Consider the following 22,878-nt stretch of genomic DNA (forward strand, 5'->3'; position numbering starts at 1 on the left):
ACACACAAACACATCTTTTTTAACAAAGGGTACAATAATCACTTTATTGTGTCTGTATCACAACATAAAACTGGTCTCACATACAGTAGGAAAAAAAAAAAAAAGATTCAAAGCTGCTTGAAAAATAACCCCAACCCTCATTTGTTTCACACGGTGAAAACACAAACACACATCAGCCCAGCATCACTCTCGCATCTCGCCGTCCTCTTCCTCCTCTTCTACACCTCTGATGTACAAAACATTATTGCACCTGTGGAGGTCGAGCACAGCATGAGAAAGCGTTTCCTTCCACCAGTCACTTAATTATTAACACAAGTTAGTCAAGTCTGACGACTTCAAACTGTTCGGACTCCCGCTGATTTCTCTCTGCGGCGTTACAAAGTGTCATTCACATACCTGATGAGAACCTCACCGAGATGTCCGGCCAACGCTCCATCCACATACTCTTCTGTGTTTGCCAGCTGTCAAAAAAAACATAAATAAAATAAAACAAAGTTCAAAGGTCAGGTAAGATAATTGGTGGAGCAATGAAGCCAAGATCTCCCTCATCCCAACAACCTCCTCCAGCTCATCCAGGGAAACACTGAGGTGTTCCCAGGCCAGCTGACAGATAAAATCTCTCTGGTGCTTCCTGGGTGTCCACCTAGAACACCTCACCCAGAAGGTGACCTCCTCAACTGTCTCCTTTCAGTGTGGAGGTGCAGCGGCTCTACTGTGAGCCTCTAATGAAGAGGCCAGCCATCCTTTGGAGAAAGCTCATTTCTACTGCTTGTATATCAAAATAACTAAAAAGAGCCTTAACAATACGATCAGGCCCAGACTAGCAAAGTTATGGCATTTTTCTACAAAAATCTTGTTGCTGCAGCTCCATCTGGTGGCAGATGGTTGTATAAATATTTAGGACACCAATTCACCATCATTGGACTTTAAATAAAATGTAATTAGATTAAATGACTTGTACATTGAGCACCGACTAGTGACAATAGCAATGATCAGTCGCCACAGTTGCACAAATTCATACTTAAAACATGCGCTAAATAAAAGAATAATAAAAAAAAAAAATGTAATCCTAGTTGCCACAGTGATTTCACCAGGTAAAAACAGAGCCACTTTGGTGATACAGAAAACTCTGACTTTAAGTTTAGCATAGCCTGTGGTGTAATTCTATAAATGTGCAGTTTTTAAGGGTAGAAACTGTTCATACTTCACAAATTATCGAGTATCAGGATGTTTTCCCTGAGGTGGATTATTGATGTTGTCTTAAGTATATTAATATGTGTGCATTTTCATCAGGGTGTATGTTTAGAACTACAAGTGAGGACAGTTTTGAGTTAACACAGGTCCCCTCTTCTGTGACTGTCTAGTCACTGGTGTACCACCCAACACTGGAATGATGCTTCCTTGCAATGATGTCATTTTATCCTTCAACAGGAAAATACTACAGGTTCTTGTGTGACCCCATGAACACATTACTCGAGTTTTAATAATAATAATAATAATAATGATAATAATAATGATAAAGATAATAACAATAATGTATACTTTATTCCCCCGTGGGGAAATTACTTTCTCTGCATTTAACTCATTCACTCAGTGAAGCAGTGGGCAGCCACTAATCAGGCACCCGGGGAGCAGTGTGTAGGGACGGTACTTTGCCCAGGGGTACCTCAGGGTAGCTGTTCAGTGGATTCAAACCCCCCGACCTTCCGCTCATGGGGCGACCACGCTACCTACTGAGCTATCCCTGTCCACAAAAGAGTTTTCTGTTGTTGCTGGGTAATGCAGGGGAACTGTGTGCTGACGGCTTGGAGGAGTTCTGTGTTGCATTAAGCAACAGTAAAAACAACCTTCTAAGAGAAGAGCTGTGTATGCTGCTTCAAACACAGTGAAAGAAGCAGGGGAGGCAAAGGTAACACATTACTCTGGGCTAACAGTTGTTTTTACTTGGATATGGAATAACACAAAGTTTAGAAAAATAAATCCAAGTCACCTTTCATGCTACAGCAGCTGCATTAATGGCAAACTAAATGCGCTTGTCAATGTTAAAAATCACATTAGCTAAAAACTGCTTTTATTTTGAAATCGAGTCTCAGTTTCTCTTACCATAATATCTAGTCTATAAACAATGCAAAATTTGACCGTAGAACAAATTTTAGGTAATTGAACAAGGCAAATGATCCATACCTGCATATTCATGTACCCGTCCACAGACACGAGGTAGCCCTTATATTCCATGCCCCACTTCAGCTTCACCATCACTGGTTTTCCAGTCAGGCCGTTCAGGAAGGGCTTCGGGTTCAGAGGTAAACTCTGGAGAAGCAGACCAATCAGAGATAAATACACACACATTAAATTCAGACCCAATGAAACAAACAGCTACGGTTTAGCATCGTAATACCCGTACATGTCAAATCAAAACCATATGCAGTGACTTATTCTGGTCTGTGATCCTATAGTAGGTATCAGGTCTCTAAAAAGAGCTCTTGCACATTTCCTTTCAGTTTGCACAATCTTTCAAAGACAAAGACGATTAAAAAATAAACCGTAAATTTTATGATGATCAAGTTATTATAAGTATTTAGCTTCAAAATGTTTGTGTGGCAGTTAAATTAGACGTTTTCTGAATGAAGTTTGGTGCGACACTCTCTACGGATTCAAGCAGGAAGAAAAGCGCCAATAAACAAACAGCAAATAAACGGGAAGCATTGAAACCAGCCGAATTATGTTTCCGTAGATAAACATAAAATGCGAGGCTGCTTTCCGTGTGAGGATTCATTCATTCACTATAAAGTTATGAATGAGATACTAGCTTCGCCTATGCTAACCAGCTAACAGGCTAGTCGCTATTCCCGCGCCCTTCTGAGTAAAAAATCCCCCCAAAACATCCGGTGAAGCTAAAAGGTAGTGTTTCCGAGCTTTACTCACCATTTTAGCTCAAATTAAATAAGCACTGTGCGTTTTAAGGTATACGTTTGATATCCTTTCGTCACAATAACGTTGCACTTCACAGCAGCACACGCTTTACCGCCGACCGGAAGTCCTGCACTTTGCTTCCTGAGGAGTCTGCGTGTTTTTACACACCGCTACCTAGCGGTCAGGGGTTCACACCACACCCAAACCGCATTGTTCATTTATTTATTTTACTGCTTATTATGAGCAGAACAGAAACCGTTAAGACCATGAGAGACATGAGAGAAACAAGCTGGGGTCAACCATCAAAGCAAGGGACAGCGCACAAGAAAGGAGAAAAAGAGGGTGGAGGAGGGATGGAGCGGGTGGAGACAATGTCAGGAGTGATTTGTGACAGGATAGCAACCATTTATAATCTTCAATACGATCAGTTGCAGGCAGGTGGCGCAAAGAACATACTAAATAAGGAATATGTACAGATGTGGTCAGAAGTTTCCAATAATTTGGGGGTTTTAATTACTTCTTTAAACTTTAGTTTTTCTAGAGTGGGATGATTGTACAGTATACATCTTTAATGACTTTAAAAATAATTGGGTGCGCAAGTTTGAATTTATTTTGGATTTTCAAAAGTATACATACTGTCTCAAATGTATAAATTAACTTAAATCTTTTAATAAGTGGTTCTGATTCAGAATAATAGGAAAGTCCAAGGAACCCAGTAAAGATCTAAGAAAGATTATTGTAGATTTACACAATTTACAAAGGTTTTCGGAGCCATTTGTAAACAACTGCAAATTCAAAGATCATCAGTTTGCATGCATCATTTGGATGTGTCAACACTTTGAGGTCTTGAAGAAGACCCCAACTGTCATTCTCAGATGAGAGGAAATTGGTTGGGACATTCAGGAACAACCCAGGAACCATTAAGGCTCAAGCCTGCCATGAACTAGAAACTTCTGGAACACCTATGTCTCTGTCCACAGTGAAGCCAGTTTTACATAGCTATCAACCAAGAAAGAAGTCCCCCCTCCAAAAAGACACCTTCAAGCTTGAATGAAATTTGCAGCTGTCCACACAGACAAGACAAATGCCTTCTGAAGCCAGTTTTATGGTCACATGAGACAAAGATCAAGCTAATTGTCCACAATGACAAGAGGAATGTTTGGAGGAGTGAAGGTCAGGCTATCAAACCTAAGAACCCTGTACCAGCTGTCAGGCATGGCGGTGGTAGCATCATGCTCTATCTGGGGCTGTTTTGCTGCCAGTGTTCTGGGACATTGTAATTTAGCATGAATACCTCAATAAACTTCAACTTAGCTCAAATTAACAGCTAAATGACTGAAAATTGAACATAACTCAGCGTTCCAACATGACAATGATCCCAAATACACATCAAAATGACAACTAAAGTTATTTTGCCTCATGATAATATACTTAAAAGTTAAATTGTAATCTGATTACTGTTCAAAGCAAATACACTGTAAAATCTAATTAGTTCCCAGTACTCAAAAAAATTATGGAAACTCGTTGCCTCAAAAAAATTGAGTAAAGCTTAGCTAAAAATGACTAAGTTAGGTCAACTTATTTACTTTGAGTACTCTGTACAAGCTCATTTGTTCCCAGAACTCAAAAAAATTGGATCAAGTTTACATAAGATGACCAAGTTAGGGCAACTTACTCATTTTGAGTACACTGTACAGCCTTGTTAGTTCCCAGAACTCAAAAAAATTATGGAAACTCGTTGCCTCAAAAAAACTAAGTAAAGCTTACTTAAGATGACTGTTAGGACAACTTATACATTGCAAGTCTGCAGTATTAACAATAACTTGATATTTCTGACTGTACAATACTAATTGTTTACCTACTGACAAAAATGTTAAGCTCAACTAAATGAAAAAACAATTTGTGGTAACATGAATATGATTAAAAATAATTAACAACAATTTTTGTAATGATGTTAAAATGAGCCCAACTTTTATTTTCAAACACAAAGTACAACAGCCAACATACTGGACACTGTTCTGCTGAACAACAAACAATTATATTGCCATCACTGTTATAATCTTACAATGAAACAAAGTCTCAGATGTAATTATTCTGAAAATAAGTTTAGGCCTACCACAGTTTGTTTTGTACTTACATTACTTATATAATCAGAATAAAATATTTATCGTTCTGTCACAAGTGCAGTCTCTAATTTAAACAACACATTTGTTTTGCATTCCAACACATGAGCTGGAATGTTGTATTATTTTAAGGATGGCTTGTTTCCAGTCCAGGCATTACTGCCTGAATGACTGTCATGGATCGAGGTGATCCAAATGTAGGTGCAGAAGAAAGTCTTTAACTTCCCTTAAGTACACTGGCAGTGGATGTGGGTTGGAGATGCAATGAGCTTGAACCTGCAGGCGACCATCTTCACTGACCACACCATCTGTGACGGAGGACTCATCTCTCCTGGTGTCCTGCAAGCAAATAGTCATATTTTTTGGAACATGAACTTAATTGCTTTCTTAAAACATTTTTTTCTGCATTTGGTATAGAACAGACTCCAATTTAGACGATCTCAGGCTCCCTCCCCACCGGAGAGGTGACATTCAATGTCCCAATTGTCAGTCTGCATAGTGACCACCACCCAGCATACAATAATGTCATGAAAGCATCATTTTAAAAAGGGCTATGCAAACATGGCCAATAACTTTCATTCTAATGATGTGCAAAATGATTTTGGGCACAAAACAAATTTTGCTGTTAGAAAACTTGCAGACTTCACTATATACAGTGTAGACCCTCTAAACTAAGTTTGGGGGATGTGATCTTTCAAGAAATGCAGACTAAACTGTTGTTGTTTGTTTACTTACACAGCATGTCTTGTAGAATTAACTGGAGTCACCAGCAACAGCATAGTGCAGTCATATCTCAAGTCTAATAACAGAAGACAGGAAAAGATCAGTAAAGAAACAACTTCCCCAAACCAAAGCACAAATAAAACAATAAGTAAAACAGGCTGATCTAAAGTATGATTAAAGTTCAGCCTGATTAATATAAATGTCACTGACAGTTGCTAATATATTGGAAAACCAAAATACTTACCACTGAGTTGATGTCTTTCTGTCCAACAGCAGGAGTGCTGGTCCCGATCGGCCTCAAAGACAGTAAGAAGCAAGCAGAGGGAGAAAAAACAGAACATTTTTCAGAAACTGATTTGATCCTTAATGGCTGTGCAATCATTGTAACATAGAGTTTGCTTATGTTGTTAAATAAAGGCTAGATTTGACATTAATAGATGCCACAGATGTTCTAAAGCTGCCACAAAGCATGAAAAAAAAATAGACGTCTCCGAAAACGTCGGAGCATTTTTGCAAATATGTGATGTCTTGATAAATCGAGCGGATATTTGAGCTTTACACAGCTACATTCTCGCCTGAAAATATCTTAAAAGTTTATTTTGTGACCCAGAAAAAGTAATAAGTTTTTCAGCGGCGCTCCTCCGCCATTGCCGCGCTTACAAGTACGCACAGGCTCCGACAACCGTGGCCGACAAATGCGATCCTCCTTTTCCCCAGACTACCCTTTCTGGGTCACAAAATAACCTTTTAAGATATTTTCAGGCGAGAATGTAGCTGTGTAATGCTCAAATATCTACTTAATTTATCAAAATATCACATATTTGCAAAAGTGCTTCCACGTTTTCGGAGAGCTCTGTTATCCACCCCCCACATCCCACACCTACCCCACCCCTAACGGCTGCACCTCCCGAAGAATTTTGTCTGGGCTCTTATCTCACTTATTTATTTCAAACAATCAACAGAAAATTTCACCACATAGTTTTATGTAAGGTTTTTAAGGCTGTGGTGTTAATTTTTAAGTAACATGAGCCCAGCGGCAGCAGCAACGCTAGGCTAACACTAACTAGCTAGCAAGATTTTAAACCTGGTGCTAAACTAAGAGAAGCCACAAATCAGTTTGAATAAGAGTAAACATTTACTCACCAAGTCAGTGTATCAGGTAAAGATCCACAGCAATGACAACAATAATATCTTGAGCTGACGCTTCTCCAGGTTTGCTCAACATATTCCATAAAAAATGCACCGTGAACATGCGGACTGATCCGAGAGGGAGGAGGACTGTAGTCACGTGGCATTTTCAAAACACATCTTTCATCCTTCCGCACTGAGAAGCAAAACTTCCAGCTTACTTAGTTTTTCTAAGTTAAGACAACTCAAATAAATTGAGTTTATCAGCGTTTTTGCATAAAAAGTACTGGTAACTTATTTAAATTGAGTTCTAATAACAAATTGATAAAAACTGAGTTCAGCCTATTTAATATTTTTAATTAAACACAATATTACATTTTACAGTGTAAAAGCATCACTGTCGGTGCCTCCACCTGCCCTCAGCTGGACTGAAGGCAGATGGAAAATGACATATCCTGTAGGTGCAACACCTGCTCTACTTATGTCACTTTGACATGCCCCTCACCCACAAACTGCTCACTAGTTGAACCCTGTGGCCTCTTTGGGGGCAAAAAGTTAAATATCTGTAATAACCAAGTCGGCCGGTTGTAAGTCTGAGCAGCAATTTCACTCCAGGCACAAACAGTCTGACGCGCTCACATTTTTTCTGCGCTGAAGCGTTGAACCGTTTCTGAAGTATCTGACAAGTTCAAACCTGATGCGATGAATGAAACTAACACCTGACTTCCTGCTGTTAGAGGCTGCGATTGTCCAGAAATTCCTCTGACATTGCAGCAGAGCTTTATTTGCATATTTGAAATGCTCGTGTCCTTACATCATTTTAGCTCATGAGCCGCCCTCTGTGTAATTAACCGACCCGTCAGTCAGTTTCTGTGTGTCTTATAGCATGAAGGAAATATGCAGCAGAGAGAGAGAGAATGAAAATGGTATTTAGACTAATCTGCCTTCATTACCTCTGCTTTTTGCATCCTTATAGATGCAGAGAGATTTAAAATAATGACTTCAAAGCAGCAGAAGAGGTTCAAAACTGCCACAAAACATGAAAAATTAGTAAAAAAAGGGATGTGTTAACACTGCGTCAGGCTGGTGACCTGTCCAGGGTGTACCCTGCCTCTTGCCATATGGTTGCTGGGATAGGTTCCAGCTCCCTGTGATCATCATAAGGCTAAACGGAAGAGGATGGATGGATGGATGGATGAATTAAGACTACAAACTATCAAAAAATGATAAGTAAAAGATGACAAACGTGAACACTGAGTGGGGGCTCAGTAAAGGTCTCACAGATAGAGGCGAGGGAGGAGGCAACACTAAAACACTTTGTGTCTGAATACCTGCAGACACTAATGACACTCCTATAAGCTCCTCAGCCATTTAAGCATTTATCAAAACTTCAGTTTCTTACAAATTTAGCTTTATTTAAATAAAATTGTCAAACCCTTAAATAATTTAACTTATGATCTTCCTCCCGTGTAGCCAACACATCCATTGGTCACTGGTGGCGCTGGTGGTGGAAAACAGACTAGAAAGACACACAACATGACTACAGAGATTAAAAAATAACCTGAAAGAGATCCAGAAATACAACAAAAAGAGTGAAAGATGAGCACAAACTGAGAAAAACCAACACAAAGAGCTTCAAAACTGACCCAAAAACAACAATGGAGATGATAAAAATGACTTTAAACAGATAAAAATTACCACAAAACAACAAGAAAAGATCAAACAAACTGCCCTAAATAGATGTAAAGTGACCACAAAGAGCTTTAAGAAGACCACAGTGCATTATTGGAGACTTGTTCTTTGACTTTTCTGCCAAAAAGCTGAGAAGATGAAAACGTCTCTCTTGTCTTTATGGAGCTAAATCCTGGAAAATGTTTAAAACCGTGAGAAAAGAACAAAGTTTTCTCCTCCACAAAGAGCCAGGCGGGCGGTGACTGAACCAGGACAGGCAGAACAAAGTGAACAGGTGAGATAGTTTAACTTGGCTCACTGCTTATTGGACAAGGGTCAGGTGCTTAGAAAGCAGGTCACGGTCCGATTACACCGCAGACAGAGAAGCCAGAGCCGTGCTGGGTTCAGTCGAGCTTAAGCCAAATGGGCCTGAGAGGAAATCGCCGTTCTACCTCTGCTGAACACAGGGAGGCGCCCTGCAGCCTGCACTCTGTTGATGCCACTCCTGCAGGCTGGAAGCTGGAGGTTTTCCCTCTTCTTTTTATGGGCAGCAATGATGTGAAAAGCAGGATGAGTATTTAATTGGATCTTTCACTGGTTTTCTATGGACACTGGCGATGTCATCTACAAAGGCTCGAGGTCGGCAGAGCAACCAGAGGGTGTAATTTGAAGTGCCTCAGCAGCTCACGCAGCTTCTGCATCCAAAGCCAATTAGTCAGAAATGTGGATATGAGCACTCATGTGGTCCGTTCATCATCAGGGTCTATGTGGTCCCCTCAGGGGGTCCAAACCCTGTCAGGACCAGTGGTGGGCAATCATCAAACTCACTTCAAAGTGTCACAGCGTCAAACCAAAATCAGATCATGTCCCACCTATGGGCAGAAATCTGTGCCATCAGAAACTGAATTTCTTACATCCCTGCAGTCTGAAGCCAGTGATGCATAGCAACACCCCAGTTTCATCTGATTTCTGATGATTCACTATAGAGAATTGCATTCTGGGTAGAATTTCAACTTTCGTAACTCTGTTTCAGAATGGTGACTGTTCAAAGCAAATTACATATGAAAGCTTTCCTTTTTTTGTGCCTACAATTTGATCCTGGACTGATCTTCTAGTCGTGATTCCCTCTGTGCCCAAATAATTTCCTACTGTCATTTTTTAACTCTTGCCAAATGTAAAACTATTTGTTTTCCTTTTAGCTGTCTTGAACATATAAATCCTTTTGTACTGGCAGTTGTTACACCATCACAGTCCTGTGAGAAAATAAGTACATTCCATGATTCAGCAGAACCACCTTTAGCAGCAATAACTTGAAATAATTGTTTTGTCTTGCATAGTTATGAAGGAATTTTCAAATTTGCTGACAATCGGTTAATCAAGTGCATTTGACCAGCACTTGGGTGCTACTTACCCTCTTAACTCCACCACCAACAGAAGCAGTGAGGTCGGTCTTCATAAGGAGATGTGAACACTGAAAACACAGTTTCAGAGGTTAAAACTGTAAAATATACATTGTTGGGTAGTTGACCCGAAGCAATAAACTAAATAAAACACAGAAGCAGCCACATATTTTTAGTGTACTGCAGTTTTCAGCTTCCAGTCATCCATTGGGGCATCCTGGACCCTCTGCTAGTTTGAGTTTGGCCCAGATGTTTGAACCCCTGGTTTAGTTCTGGTGGCTCACAATGATTTATTTTACATACCGTAATGTACAGTTGTTCTGAAAGGTTATTAAACCCGCTCTTAGGTTGGAGTGCATTTGAGATGCTAGTCATTAATTGAAAGTCATATATTTAATATGAGCATCCAAATGTACATGACAGGAATGAGGAAATGCGCCTTTAAAGGTAGTTTGGACTCCCTGAACTCCTCATAAAGTCCCCCCCGCGTGGTCCCGGGCCCTCGTGCCGGGACCCCGCTGGTGCGAAGATGAGGCTGGGAGAACGAACTGGAATGTTCCTTTAAGTCGCAGAAAAATGCGGAGGGAGAGGCGGAGCTGGCGCACAGCGCTGTCACCGCACCTCCTCTGCGTCTCCGTGAGCCCTCAGAGGCAGATCACCGCAGGGAGATGAACCACGCCGCAGGTCCCGGAGCAGCAGACGAGCCGGGCAGACCCGTTCACTTCTCCTCCTCCTCCTCCTCGGCCCTCCTCCTTTCTCTACGGGACACCTCACACCGTCCGGGATCATGCTGTTCCTTCATACGGCTGAGTTATCATCGCCCTGTTGGATCGCAGCTGAGTGAAAGAGAAAGTCCACACTGGAGCTGAACCCTGCGCACTTACCTTGTTTTTTTAAACTTTGCCACTGTGGATGAGCTCCCTGATTTCTGAGTAACTCCAGCGGATTTTCTGGCTCGCTTTTCTCCCCCACATACCTTGGATTATTCCCACAGCAGAGGAGATATGTTGCTCTTGTTCGTGGTCAGCCTGGCTGTGTTTTCAGATGCAGGTCAGTGTGATGTTTTTTTTATTTATTTTTTATTGGGGGGGAGGTTGCAACTGGGGCAACAATGTCTCCGTGGCAAGTGCAGCAATGCAGAACTCCCTTGAAATTTGGGGCAATTTAACCTCTCACTGCTCAGGTTTAAGATAATTAACGCACATATGTTGAAAGATGATCATAATCAGCTTTCATATTAACCTCCAGGAAGGAAGAGAACAATAGAGGATGTGTCCCATCCTCAGTGTTTCACTTTCAAAGAGCAGATATTGTGATTTATAGTTGAATAATTGAGTTATTTCTGATTAAAGCATATTGAGGTTGCTGTAAAACCTGCCATTTTTTGTTATTTTACATCCATTTATTGTCTCCCCATCCACACACTGTGACATAATTCATCAGGATCTACCGCCTAACAAAGAAAATCCACCTATAAAAAGTGCAAATATGCAATAATTCATCCTGTAAAATTTGATGTGAGCCTATCTGTGAGGTCTTGCACATGACAGAAGCAGTAGAGGGCTCCAGGTTTTAAAGTAATAAATCCACAGTAGGGATGACACCATTTGCCCGGAGGGGTGGAGTGGGTGGAGGGTTAGGGTTGTAGAGCGTCTGGAAGGCGTCTGAATGCTGCTCATCGTCCCAGAGCTGCCAAACTTTATCTGTGTCAGAGTCCACGCTGGCTGCGGTCCGTGGCAGGCAGGTGCACAATGCCTCTATTATCCTTTTTGCATAACATTTCCGATCGAGGTAAAACACTTGACTTGTGTACACACACGCAAACACACACAGCCCTCTCTTCTCAGCTCGCCCACTCACTCTCAGACTCGACTATATCTGAATGAGGTGTGTCTGTTCACTGTTCTCTGGCTGATTTGATTTTTGGTCCACTGACGCCGAAAATAAAACATTAGCCCAGTTTTAGTTTCACACTTTATGTTTTTATTTGGTTTCTGTTCAAATGAGAGTCCAGGAAAAGTGGAAATAACCCAATAAAACCGCGAAGAGATGCAAAACAGGTAGAAATACAGACAGAAGAAGCTCAAAGATGTTAAATATACCACTCAAAGAGCTGCGAAACATCCAGATTCTGTCTGTTTGACAAACAGAATATTTAAATCTGAGTAACTATAATAGGAAAATGTTTAGTTTTACTGGAAAAATGGACAAGATGATCCAAGACTTTTTTTTTTTTTTTTTTACACTAATGGGGACAATTATTTTGTAGATGGACTGATATCTCTTTATTGAGTGATATCTACCCAGATAATTTGGGTTTGATTTAATCTGGTCTTTAAAATGTTTCCCCTTCTCTTTAACTCATTTTACTTTTGCCAATAGTCCCAAAGAAACTGCTGATATTGTTTTTCTGCAGAGTAAACTGGACTCGGGAGATAAATTTTACTTTTAATGATGGTGTGAGAACCATTATGTTTAATATTTTAGTCAAATAATCCCACCTACATGGGTGTTGGTAAAGTCAGTGGGGTTTTTTTGGGGTGGAGTAACCCTTAAAAGTGACTGAGGATGTGTGGATGGTGTCATGTCAGTCCATAGTAAAGTTTCTTCTCTCCGTCCTGCAGGTCTGTCTGAGGTGGTGTTTAATGGGGGCGTGGCCCCCCGTTGTGAGAACCGCGCCTGCAACCCCCGCATGGGGAACCTCGCCTTGGGTCGCAGGGTGCTGACGCAGACCGTCTGTGGCAACAACGGCAGCGAGCTCCACTGCTTCTACTCCGACCCCGACGCCAACCTGGCCTGCAACCCCGCCAAGTGCGCCAAATGCAACGCCGGCCTGCCCCACCTGTCCCATCTGGCCGGGGCCATGTCCGACTCCTCCTTCCGTCACCCGAACACCTGGTGGCAGTCGGCCGGAGGGGTGGAGTCGGAGACAGTGCAGCTGGACCTGGAGACGGAGTTCTACTTCACGCATCTCATCCTGGTGTTTCGCTCACCTAGGCCTGCCGCCATGACTCTGGAGCGCTCGCAGGACTTCGGGAGAACTTGGAGGATGCTGCAGTACTACGCCACCAACTGCAGCGCCGCCTTCAGGCTGGAAGAGGGGAAGGCAGACGTTGGTCAGGATGGCGCCACCTGCACGTCCAAGTACTCAGGCGCCTACCCCTGCAACCGTGGAGAGGTGAGGCGATGCTCCAAGTCTTTAGGGGGTTTTATGACATCAGTCACACTGAAAATGAATAAAGAATTATTCTATTTCAAATCAACTCTAGCTCCATATTCCCACAAAGCATGGAGACAAGCAGGGTTAATTGGCATATAATCTCTGAATGTGAGCATGCAGAATCTGTAGGGATCAGTCAAGCAGTTTAGAGACAAATGGGAGTCTCCGAACCATCAGCTATCATCTGACTGCAGTTGATAGCTGCCAGACTGCCAGTCCCATGAAATGGGACATTTTGGCCTCGATCTCTCCCAGAAACCCCCCAAAATACTGGCCGCTGTCCCCAGAATGTGTCAACTGACTATGCTTCAGATCCAGGATCCCAGCATATAAAGGCAATGGAAAGAAGAGAAGCCAAACATATCTCTTACACAGTATTCAAAGACAGGGTATTTTTTATCTCCTCTTAACACTGGAGCTTTTATAGAAAAAAAAAAATCCCCTCAGGTGCTGCCAAAACTGCTCTGAAACATCGGGGCATGGACCTTTGGGGGTTTCCTGTGGGTCTGGCACTGAGGCGCTGGCAATGGAGTCCCGTTGGGGGCAGGGCTCTTGATTGGGCTCGTTCTGGTGCATACTGCAGATGCTTGATTGGATTGGGATCTGAGGATTTTGGAGGCCTGGGCTCTTTCTTGTGTTATGTGATCAAAGAGGCCACTTCTGGTGGGAAGTGTCTTACAATTGGAGCTGCAGTGTTTAGGTGGATGGGATGTGTCAAAGTAACATCGATACCAGCACCCAAGGTTCCTCTGTGCCTTTCACATGCAGCGGCTTTTCTTAATTCAGTCACCGAGTCCTGAAATGACTCTCTGAACATGTCTTCTTAGTTTTATCAGCCTGGGTCTACTGCTCACAGCCTTCTAGTAAATAAATCTTTGGAAAAAACATAAACTGCACCTGTATTGCATTAACAGGGCTACATTTCTAGCAGGCTGCAGAATCCTTTAAACCTGGTTGGGGTCCAGTTTGGGAGTATATGTCAAAATAAACAGAGGCATAACAGTGCGTGATGTTTATTTTCATAGCAGATCTCAGAGGGATTTACAGTCTCTGTGATGGATAAAATTTAATTTTTCAGATTGCAGCAGCGCCGATGGGACTCACTGGAATTAAATTTTGTTTTTACTTTTTCTGGACATTATGCACCAGATGAAAGCCGCTAAACGCCACCTTTTATTGGATATGAAAGACAAAATTATTATATTTGGCAACACGTTTTAGCGTTTCTGTATTTCCATTTTAGCACCTGCTGCAGTCGGTTTACAAGCAAGAATGAAAACAGGATTTAACTCGTAAATTTGACTAGTAAAACCTTGTGGGCGGTTTTTGCTGTGGGAGATCAGTTAAATTAGTTGCACTGACTACTCGGTCACTTGGTGGTTGAGACTGTACAGGTCTCCTGGTGGGAGGCAACCTGTGTCCAAACAGTAGCTCTCACACAGACTGGCAAAAGCGTGCAAATAAGACAAATTTTTAAACGCAGACAGATTGAGAACAAGTTGCAGTAAATCAGAGTCAATACCAAGGCAGCACGTCTCCTTGCAACAGGGGACTCAACTCAGCTGGCTGCCAACTGGTTTATGTGGAGTTTTCTGTTTAAGTCCTCATCACGACTTACATTTTGACATCTAAGTCTCTGTGAAACTCTGATTCCTTGGTTTTATGGCTTGTTGGTGGTCTCTTCTGGTTCTTAAAACACACAATCCAACACATTTTTAAGCCCAAAATTTTCTTTGTTGGTTGTTCCTGACAAATAAGCAACCCGGTGGTCTCTCCAATTTATACACAGCAGGTACAAAGGTGACCTAGAGAATAGATCAGCCTCAAGAGGAAAATAATCAATCAGGGAAACCTCATAAAAGCACAGCCTGAAGCAGAAAAAAGTAAAATTCTGCACGGTACAGGTAGATAACAGCAACAGTTTGAAGTTTAAAGGCTGTACTGTTACTGTTCTTCAACTGGCCTGCTTTCTTTCTGGAAGCAGTTTTGATGATCAGATTTCTATCAGGTCTCGAATTCCCACCTTTCCTCTGAGTCCAAACACTGCCAGCTCGCTCGGATAGCAGGTTAGCGCAGGTGGGAAGGAGCGCGGATGCACACCTGCAGGCCTGACAGACTTTCCTGCTCGTCGTGCAGCTTTTTTCTCCCTCCATGAATGAAGTGCTAATGATGTCGCGTGTGACAGGTAAAGCGAGCTACTTAACAGCCAATCCTGAAGGGCAGCCTCTCCATCATTTCCCCCCTCCTGTTGGAGCAAAGTCAGATCTTTCTGCAGTAAGTCACGCAACATTCAAGAGTCACACAGCACAGACAGCACACCGAGCAGAGGGAAAGCCAGGTGGGGGGAAGCTCCCTGAGTGCATGATTGAGTGTTTAATAGGCGTACTTTGACTGTAGCACGAGAGGGCTTCCTGCACTCCATTGATGTTTAATTGAAGCAGTGTGTCAGGAGCTGCTCTGCAGATGTGTGCTGAGGCACATGCCAAACCCGGTGCTGTGCCGGGCTCTCCTGCGGTGCTTTCATATGAAATGTGGACTCTTCCCTGCTACTCTGAGGTGTTTCCGTGAGCCGCTTAGGTCTTTTTTCCCTCCTCTGTCTCCTTTTGTGCGTGAAGGTGTGAAAATAGCAGCTTGTTTTCCATCTCCCGTTCTCTCCGGCTTGTTTGAGCCACCTGTGCTAGGAGCATGACCTGTTTGACCTTTAACCTCTCCACTGATGTCCCTGGGGTTAAAAGAGGTTAAGTAGTGCACTGACAGACCAGCTGCTGCTGCTCAGCTGCTCACACCGTCTGTGCCCCTTTTGGTTTTTGCTTCTACATCATCTCTACTGACAGTCAAGGTCACGACATGATAACAAGCCTTATTTATGTATGTACTGTGCGAATATAGAGCTTTATTCCATGCTACTCTCACTTGTTGTCTCACAGTTATGTTCATAGTTGGCCTGCATTCGGGTACTATTTCAATTAAAAGTCAGAAACCTGTTAAATTTATATTGATAACAGTACCTCAGGGGGCAGTAAACTACATGTGGCCACCTTCACAGGCTGCAGAGAAGTAAACAAAGCAGGAGAGACATCGTGCATGAGTGGATTCATGACCTCACCACACAATGGGTCTGCAGTGGTTGCTGACTATGAGTGCAGAGTTTCAGATTTGCATTTCTTTTCCAGTTTTGATTAAAAAGGTAAAGAATTCTGCTTTTAATTATTTAATAATGACGGGTTCTTCAAAAAGTCCGTCTTTGCACTTATGCTTGAAAAGCATCAGCCACTTTGCTTGTGTGGGAATCGTTTTGTCCTCTTTCACTACGGATGCACTAAGATGCTATTAACTGAATCATCAGCTTGAGCTCATGTGACTTATTCCTGACCTCCTTCTTCTTTAGGGGTCACCACAGTGGATCATCTGTCTCTCACCCTGTCCCTAACATCCTCTGCATGTCCTCCTTTGTCCAGTAGATCCATTATCCCTCCTCTGCACATGTCCAAACCATCTCAGCCTCTCTGAGGGGCACAGGGAACTTTTTGGAATAGACCGAACCCCCAAGGTTTGCCCACACCACGTCACTGATAATACATTAATTCCCAAGGCTTCCATAACTCCTTTATTTAACTTCAAAGTTAATTCTTTTGATTATTAAGCTTTGTAACATTTACTGGAACCTTTACTTATTGACTATTTTCAGGAGGGTCCAGCTGCATATTGTGGCTGTTATCACAAAGAAATGAATAACTTGAATAACTTAAAATAAAATTTAATCAACTTTACATAAACTCACTTACCGTCAGTGACCGCTGAATAGACGTGCCATCATTTCTCTTTTATGGAGCTTTTTAGATGTCATATTGGACTCTGGTTGCGCTTAATGCACTTAATTTGACAAAAGAAATTAATATTCCACTGCTGTTTTAGATTATTTCTCCAGAATGAAACTTTTTTGGCTTCACAGAGTCCTGAGCCTCCTTCAGAAACAGAAAAGTCAATGAAAAAATGCCATCGCGCTAAAATATAAAGCAAGATGAATAGCAGACGCATCAGCCGAGTGATGTTTGATTGTATGCATGTGTGTGATTGCGGTGTGTTTCTTTGGCTTGCATGTGAGTGTCTGAGGCTGTGTGATGAGATAAGTGAGAGCTGTGGTGAATTTTGGGGAGGGTGGGGGGGTGGAGGTCATAGCTGGGAGCGATTACAGGCAGCAGGTATGCTCAGCTCTCTTCTTCTCTTCTTTCACCCGCAAACATGAAAGCATGTCATCTCATGTGCTGAAAGCTGTTCGTGTTCACCTGTAGAGTGTGTGTGTGTGTGTGTGTGTGTGTGTGTGTGTGTGTGTGTGTGTGTGTGTGTGTGTGTGTGTGTGTGTGTGTGTGTGTGTGTGTGTGTGTGTGTGAGAGTGTGAGAGAGAGAGAGAGAGAGAGAATTCAGAGCTGCTTGTCTTATTTATGAGGTCAGCTGGGCTGGAAGAATGTGAGTGTTTGTTGTCCAGACTGACCTCCTTAGGGAAGAGATGCAGACCAGCCAATGCGCGTGCGCACACACACACACACTCATCCGTGCCCTTTCAGATAAACACTTACAGTCGGCTCTCCCTCTGTCTGCTGGGAAGGAAGTGCCGTTGCTCTGATGGATGTTGGTACTGTTGGCTAGACACCCATCCCCCCCCACTCCGTCTTTTTCCTTCCATCAATGCCCATTGTGCCTGTTTACCAGATTACAGTCCACAGTGCTTTGATGGAATTAGGCCTGTTAAAGGCAGGCTTACTTTATTTTGCAGGCTGAAACAGGAAGAAAGGTTTTCAGTGAACCTGCCGCCTCACAGAGCCGGAAATTTGTTACATAGCTTAATGGCAGGTGGAAAACTTTCCCAAGTGCGGTATGAGGTTTCAGCACGGCTTTCAGCTTCCATAAGTGTATTAACAGTTGATATCCTGCAAAGTGCAAAGACTCTGTCTAGATGCAGACTAATGCAGACTAACCAAGTTATTTACGCATCAGTTTGCCCCCCCTGACCAAAACAGCCAGTGCAGGCATATTTACACTGATGATTTTTTTGGTTTCATTTTTTTCTAAAATGCATTGCTGCAAATGCAAGTTCATTAATAAATTTCTTATCCTCAAAATCTGTCATATTGGATACAGGAATCTTGTGAGACATGCATGGTTTAACGATATATTCTGGCCTTTTTGACTTTTTGAAAACTCATATTTCTGCCAGCTGTACTTATGTAGAGCTCAAATGAACAAAACGTGTATCAGCTCATCAAGGGACTATACATGACTTATATGAAAAGCAAATTTATTAAAAAACAAAAGGTTGATTATGTTCATAGGTAATTCATGTAGTATATGGATGTGTGGCCCTGTGCTGTGTAAGTAAATCAAAAAAGATAAAGCAAAGTACAAACCCAAATGACAGTTGACAGGTGAGCAATTAACTCAGGTCAAAAACATTACTGTAAGTCAGCCACTCCCCTAATCCAACTAGTAACCAAAACCTGGAAGTAAACACCCACAAGCCGGTTAAGCAACACAATTTTTTTTTTCTATCAACCGGGGCTTGCCAAAGGGTCACCAACCAGTCTCTAGGCCTGCATGACTGGGGCTTTAAAAGGAATTTAACAGCTGACTTGGTGTGATAAGATGTCAGAGCTGTGTTCAGAGCTTGAGGTTGCAAATTTGAGTCGCCTAGTGACTTAAGGATGATATGAAAGGGTTCTTGAACACAAACCTTTTTGTCTTGCTAGGATGTATCTTCAACACATGGTGAGGTTATGCCCTCGATGCCAGGGCAGCTTCCATTTTGGAACTAATTTTCACCCAAGGCTAGATGGAGAAAAGCTAAAGTTCAAACCTGAGGAGGCTGTGGCTTCATCTCTGTGTATAGCATGGATTAAGATAAACATGGGTGTCATCAGCATATCTGTAAATGTGAATATTTGTTTTCCAGGGCAGCAGTAGTAAAAGCTCCAGGCGACACTGATTTGTGTTGTCAGCGTATGTTTATGTGCATGTCGATGTGGGTGTGTGTGTGTGTGCGCTGGTGTTGCCGTGGTGTCGCTAGGCTGTCGCAGGCTTTTGTCCGGCTCTGAGTTATGTGGAGCTGCATCTCCATCCCCGCCTTTGTCTGACCCTGCTCTCCGTGCTCTCCCGCGGACCAGCGCCCCTCATCCTATTTGTCGTGTTCTCTTAATTGCGGACCACAATGCTGTGACCTCGTGACCTTTTCCAACAACAGGGAAATTAATAGTGCTCCTCCCATCACACTCTCCGCCAGTCATCCAGCCAATCGGCAAACAGCAGGGTTGTTTTTCTTGAACCAAAGAAAAACACTCAGCCGCACACATAAACACACACCACTCACACAATGATATCAGTGACAGCTCGGCACACTGCAAACTCACACACTGCTTTCATAGTGAGAGTCGGGGCCAACAGCAACTTTTTCACCTCAACGACGGCAGTGGCGATGGTTGCCAGTGGCAGCAGTAGCCATGGAGATGGCAGCCCATAAAGGGATCTTCAATTTGAAGGATGTCCATGGACAAGAGAGTGTAAAAGGGGGGGTGCAGTGCACAGAACCCACATGACCAAGTGAGGACATGACCAATAATGGCCGGGTGTAAGGTCAAAGTTTGGTACATGAATGAAACCAAAACAAACCCCCTTTAATGAAGCAGATGTGGTGACATAAGTGACTTCAATTTATCCACTTCTGTTACTAAATACACCTGTCTAAGTGGATATGCACTCGTCATGGGCATACATTTTCATGGGAATTTTGAGCTTTGAGTGATGACTTAGAACTGAAAACAACAATTAGGTGCACAGATGATACAAATATACACATACTCCCTCACTAATATTTTTTTAAATGCCCCTTAGCAAGTTGCAAGTATGTTTGGAGGAGTAAAGGTGAGGCTTTCAAACCAAAGAACACTACAGCAACTGTCAAGCATGGTGGTGATGGCATTATGTTTTGGGGCTGTCATCACTGACATTCATGTCCTGTATATACACTTAATGAGACCTGCAAAAGGCAGAGCAGGGCATGCATGACTTTAAGGAAGGAGACAAAGTTGCAGCTGGCAATCAATCAAACCCTGAAAATCTACAAACGCCTGTAAAAATGTATTTTAAAATCTGTTTTAATGTGTTTGTAGTGGTTTATAAAATAGGAAGAGTATACCTTTGAAGCTATTAAATAAGTTGGAAGGCATTTTTCCCTCGGCTGGGATTTCTGGCTAATAATGTCTCCGAACTAAAAACACATTCTACAGAGACACGTCATAATGAAAGACGTCCCAGGCAATGAGTAGCACATTCCTTCAGTTAGATGTAGCGTGAAAAAAGTAAGCCCGTGTCAATCATTGCTGGATTTTAAATGATGCATGTCTTACAAAATGACTTTTTAGTTCCATTAGATCACAGTGAGCCAGGTAAATAGAGGAATTTCCATCTTTTGGTGTTTTGTTAATTTAATTTTTGTTTCCTTGATTGTCTCTTTCTAAATGTCAGGTGATCTACCGAACCCTTCCGAAGTGGGAGTCCCTGGATCCTTACGGGCTGAAGGGCCAGCAGCAGCTGAAGGTGACCAACATCCGGATCAGACTGCTGAAGCATCAGAAGTGTCCCTGCCAGGCCAAAGACCTCGCCTCCGCACACGAACCCCTCCCCACCCGACACTTCGCCATCTACGACCTGATAGTGAAGGGGAGCTGCTTCTGTAACGGCCACGCCGATCAGTGTGTCCCCATGCCGGGATACCAGCCCGTCAGAGACCGGACCAACCACGTGGTAAGAGGAGAGAAGTTAATGTTCTCCAACTCCGGTTACTGCCTGTTTTTGGAGCTCTCGAGCACATAACACAGTTTCCAAACGTTGCTGGAGTTTGCCCGGCTGTTTGTTTTTAAATCTTTTTCTTTCTATCTTTATCAGTTCCAGTGCTAATCGCACCACTATTCATCTTCTCTTTTTTCCCCCACACACGTACATCTTTTTTTCTGTTGCCAGTCTCACTTGTTTTGATTCTTCCGACCACGTAGTCACACGCCATGTGCTCGTTTTTCACTCGCTGTCGAGAAATCAAGCTTTGTTTCCCTTCATGTTGGCAGTCGTGTTAAGAAAACAGACTAAAGGAGGGGTCACTTTCATTCTCTCCTGCTTCCTCTGCTCCTGACTCCGGCCGCCGCTCTCTGCTTGATAACAAACGCAGGAGATGGAGATGTCCGTTCAACCTGCGGTTTGATGGTGGTGTTGATGCGAGCGAGTGTGTCGATGAAGGTGTGAACTGACAATGTTTTTGCTGGAGATCAACCTAAAGCATTTCAAAGCCATGTTCCTATCACGGCCATCTCCACAAACAAACACAGCCGGACGACTTTGAAGCTGAGCGCCTGCTCTGCTGCAATCAGCCATGCCTGACAGGAAAGTGAGAGTTTCCTTTGCAGCCTGTGAGCAGAGACATCTACACAGATAAACAGTGGTACTACATCAAAGCTGTAGCCCGTACACATATAAAAACTTATTTTTTTTCTTACTAAATGGATTATTTTAAGAGATAAATTTTGTTCATTTGATCTTTAAATGATTAAATTAGAGACCAAATTATAATTTACTGCAACAAACCACTTATACACTATATCTGCAACCCTTTGTGGTGCATCAAAACCGCCACCCCTCATCTTGAATTTCATTTAAAGGAAGTGGATGAGTTTGTAGGAAGCCAAATCTGGTGGGCAGATTCTTCGATTGACCCCAGAAACCTACTCAATTTTTCATGTGCGTGCCGGGAAACGATGCCATCATTCTGGCAAACGGCTTCCCTGACACGTCTCAGGACTTTAAGTAAAACTCTTCTTCAACAATCTGACCCTAGCAGGGCACAACCCTCGTCTTCTTCACACTCTTTGTCTTTTTCTTCATTTTCATCTTCATTTTATTCGTCTTCATTGTCTTCATCCACGTAATAATCTTCATCTTCATCTTCGTCCTCTCAACCTGAGCTGCCCCTCTGATGCACTCATTTGTATTCTTGTCCATCCTGGTCACTCTCAATGAAAATTTTAACAACTTCCACCTCAAGCTCTACTTCCTGTTTTGTTTTTTGTTTTGTTTTTTTCTGTTAGTGCACAAACCAAATATCAGAAAAAGTGAGCATCTGATGCTCATTTTTTAGGGTTTGGACTGTAACCTTTGTAAACTCGGTCTCTGGACTCTAGCCAAGCTGTCATCGGCAGTGACGTGAAAGTTAGGCCAGTCTGATACAGAAGGTTTCCTCTTTGTAGAAGTTTGAGATCCACAGTCGTCACAGGTGCGCACATGCAGGTGTTTGGGGACTGATCTAAAGATATTAGCAGTGCTGGAAGAGGTCCAAAGGTGCAAAAGGGTAAAACCTTTTAAAGGAAATCTGACAAATTAAACCAGGCGGAGCCACTGAGCTGTCTGAAAATACTGCAAGTGAACAAATTTAACTTTCAACAGAGCTCTCAGTTTTAGGCTCTGGCTGCCAAAAGGTCAGGCCATTCTTTACTTTACATGGTTCCATCTATCCATTTTCTATCTATTTATCCGGGTGTGGGCTCCAACCACCACCTCCAGCTCTCCAGGGGGGTCATGGTGGCATTCCTAAACCACCTGGGAGGCAAAATCTCTCCACTGTGTCCTTACAATTGGACAATCCTAGCCAGATGCTGGAACCACC

The 22,878-nt window shown here is 42.7% G+C and overlaps 2 protein-coding genes across 2 annotated transcripts in view; one reads left to right on the forward strand and one right to left on the reverse strand.

Moving 5' to 3' along the window:
* Positions 1-13: 13 nt before the first annotated feature.
* Positions 14-3,081, reverse strand: snrpf (small nuclear ribonucleoprotein polypeptide F). The gene is made up of 4 exons (XM_003448066.5): positions 2,926-3,081; positions 2,185-2,310; positions 397-461; positions 14-250 (listed from the first exon to the last, which is right to left on the reverse strand). Exons 1-4 carry the CDS (start codon positions 2,926-2,928, stop codon positions 184-186), a joined length of 261 nt encoding a protein of 86 aa, XP_003448114.1. The 5' UTR covers positions 2,929-3,081; the 3' UTR covers positions 14-183.
* A 7,215-nt stretch (positions 3,082-10,296) lies between these two features.
* Positions 10,297-22,878, forward strand: part of ntn4 (netrin 4) — a 32,336-nt gene continuing 19,754 nt past the window's right edge. The window contains exons 1-3 of the mRNA XM_025899378.1: positions 10,297-11,008; positions 12,583-13,136; positions 20,694-20,972. Coding sequence (XP_025755163.1) covers positions 10,963-11,008; positions 12,583-13,136; positions 20,694-20,972 — 879 coding nt within the window. The 5' untranslated portion in view covers positions 10,297-10,962. The remainder of the gene's footprint in view (positions 11,009-12,582; positions 13,137-20,693; positions 20,973-22,878) is intronic.

The sequence above is a fragment of the Oreochromis niloticus genome, linkage group LG17, assembly GCF_001858045.2.
Source record: "Oreochromis niloticus isolate F11D_XX linkage group LG17, O_niloticus_UMD_NMBU, whole genome shotgun sequence".
In the NCBI taxonomy this organism is placed as follows: Eukaryota; Metazoa; Chordata; class Actinopteri; order Cichliformes; family Cichlidae; genus Oreochromis; species Oreochromis niloticus.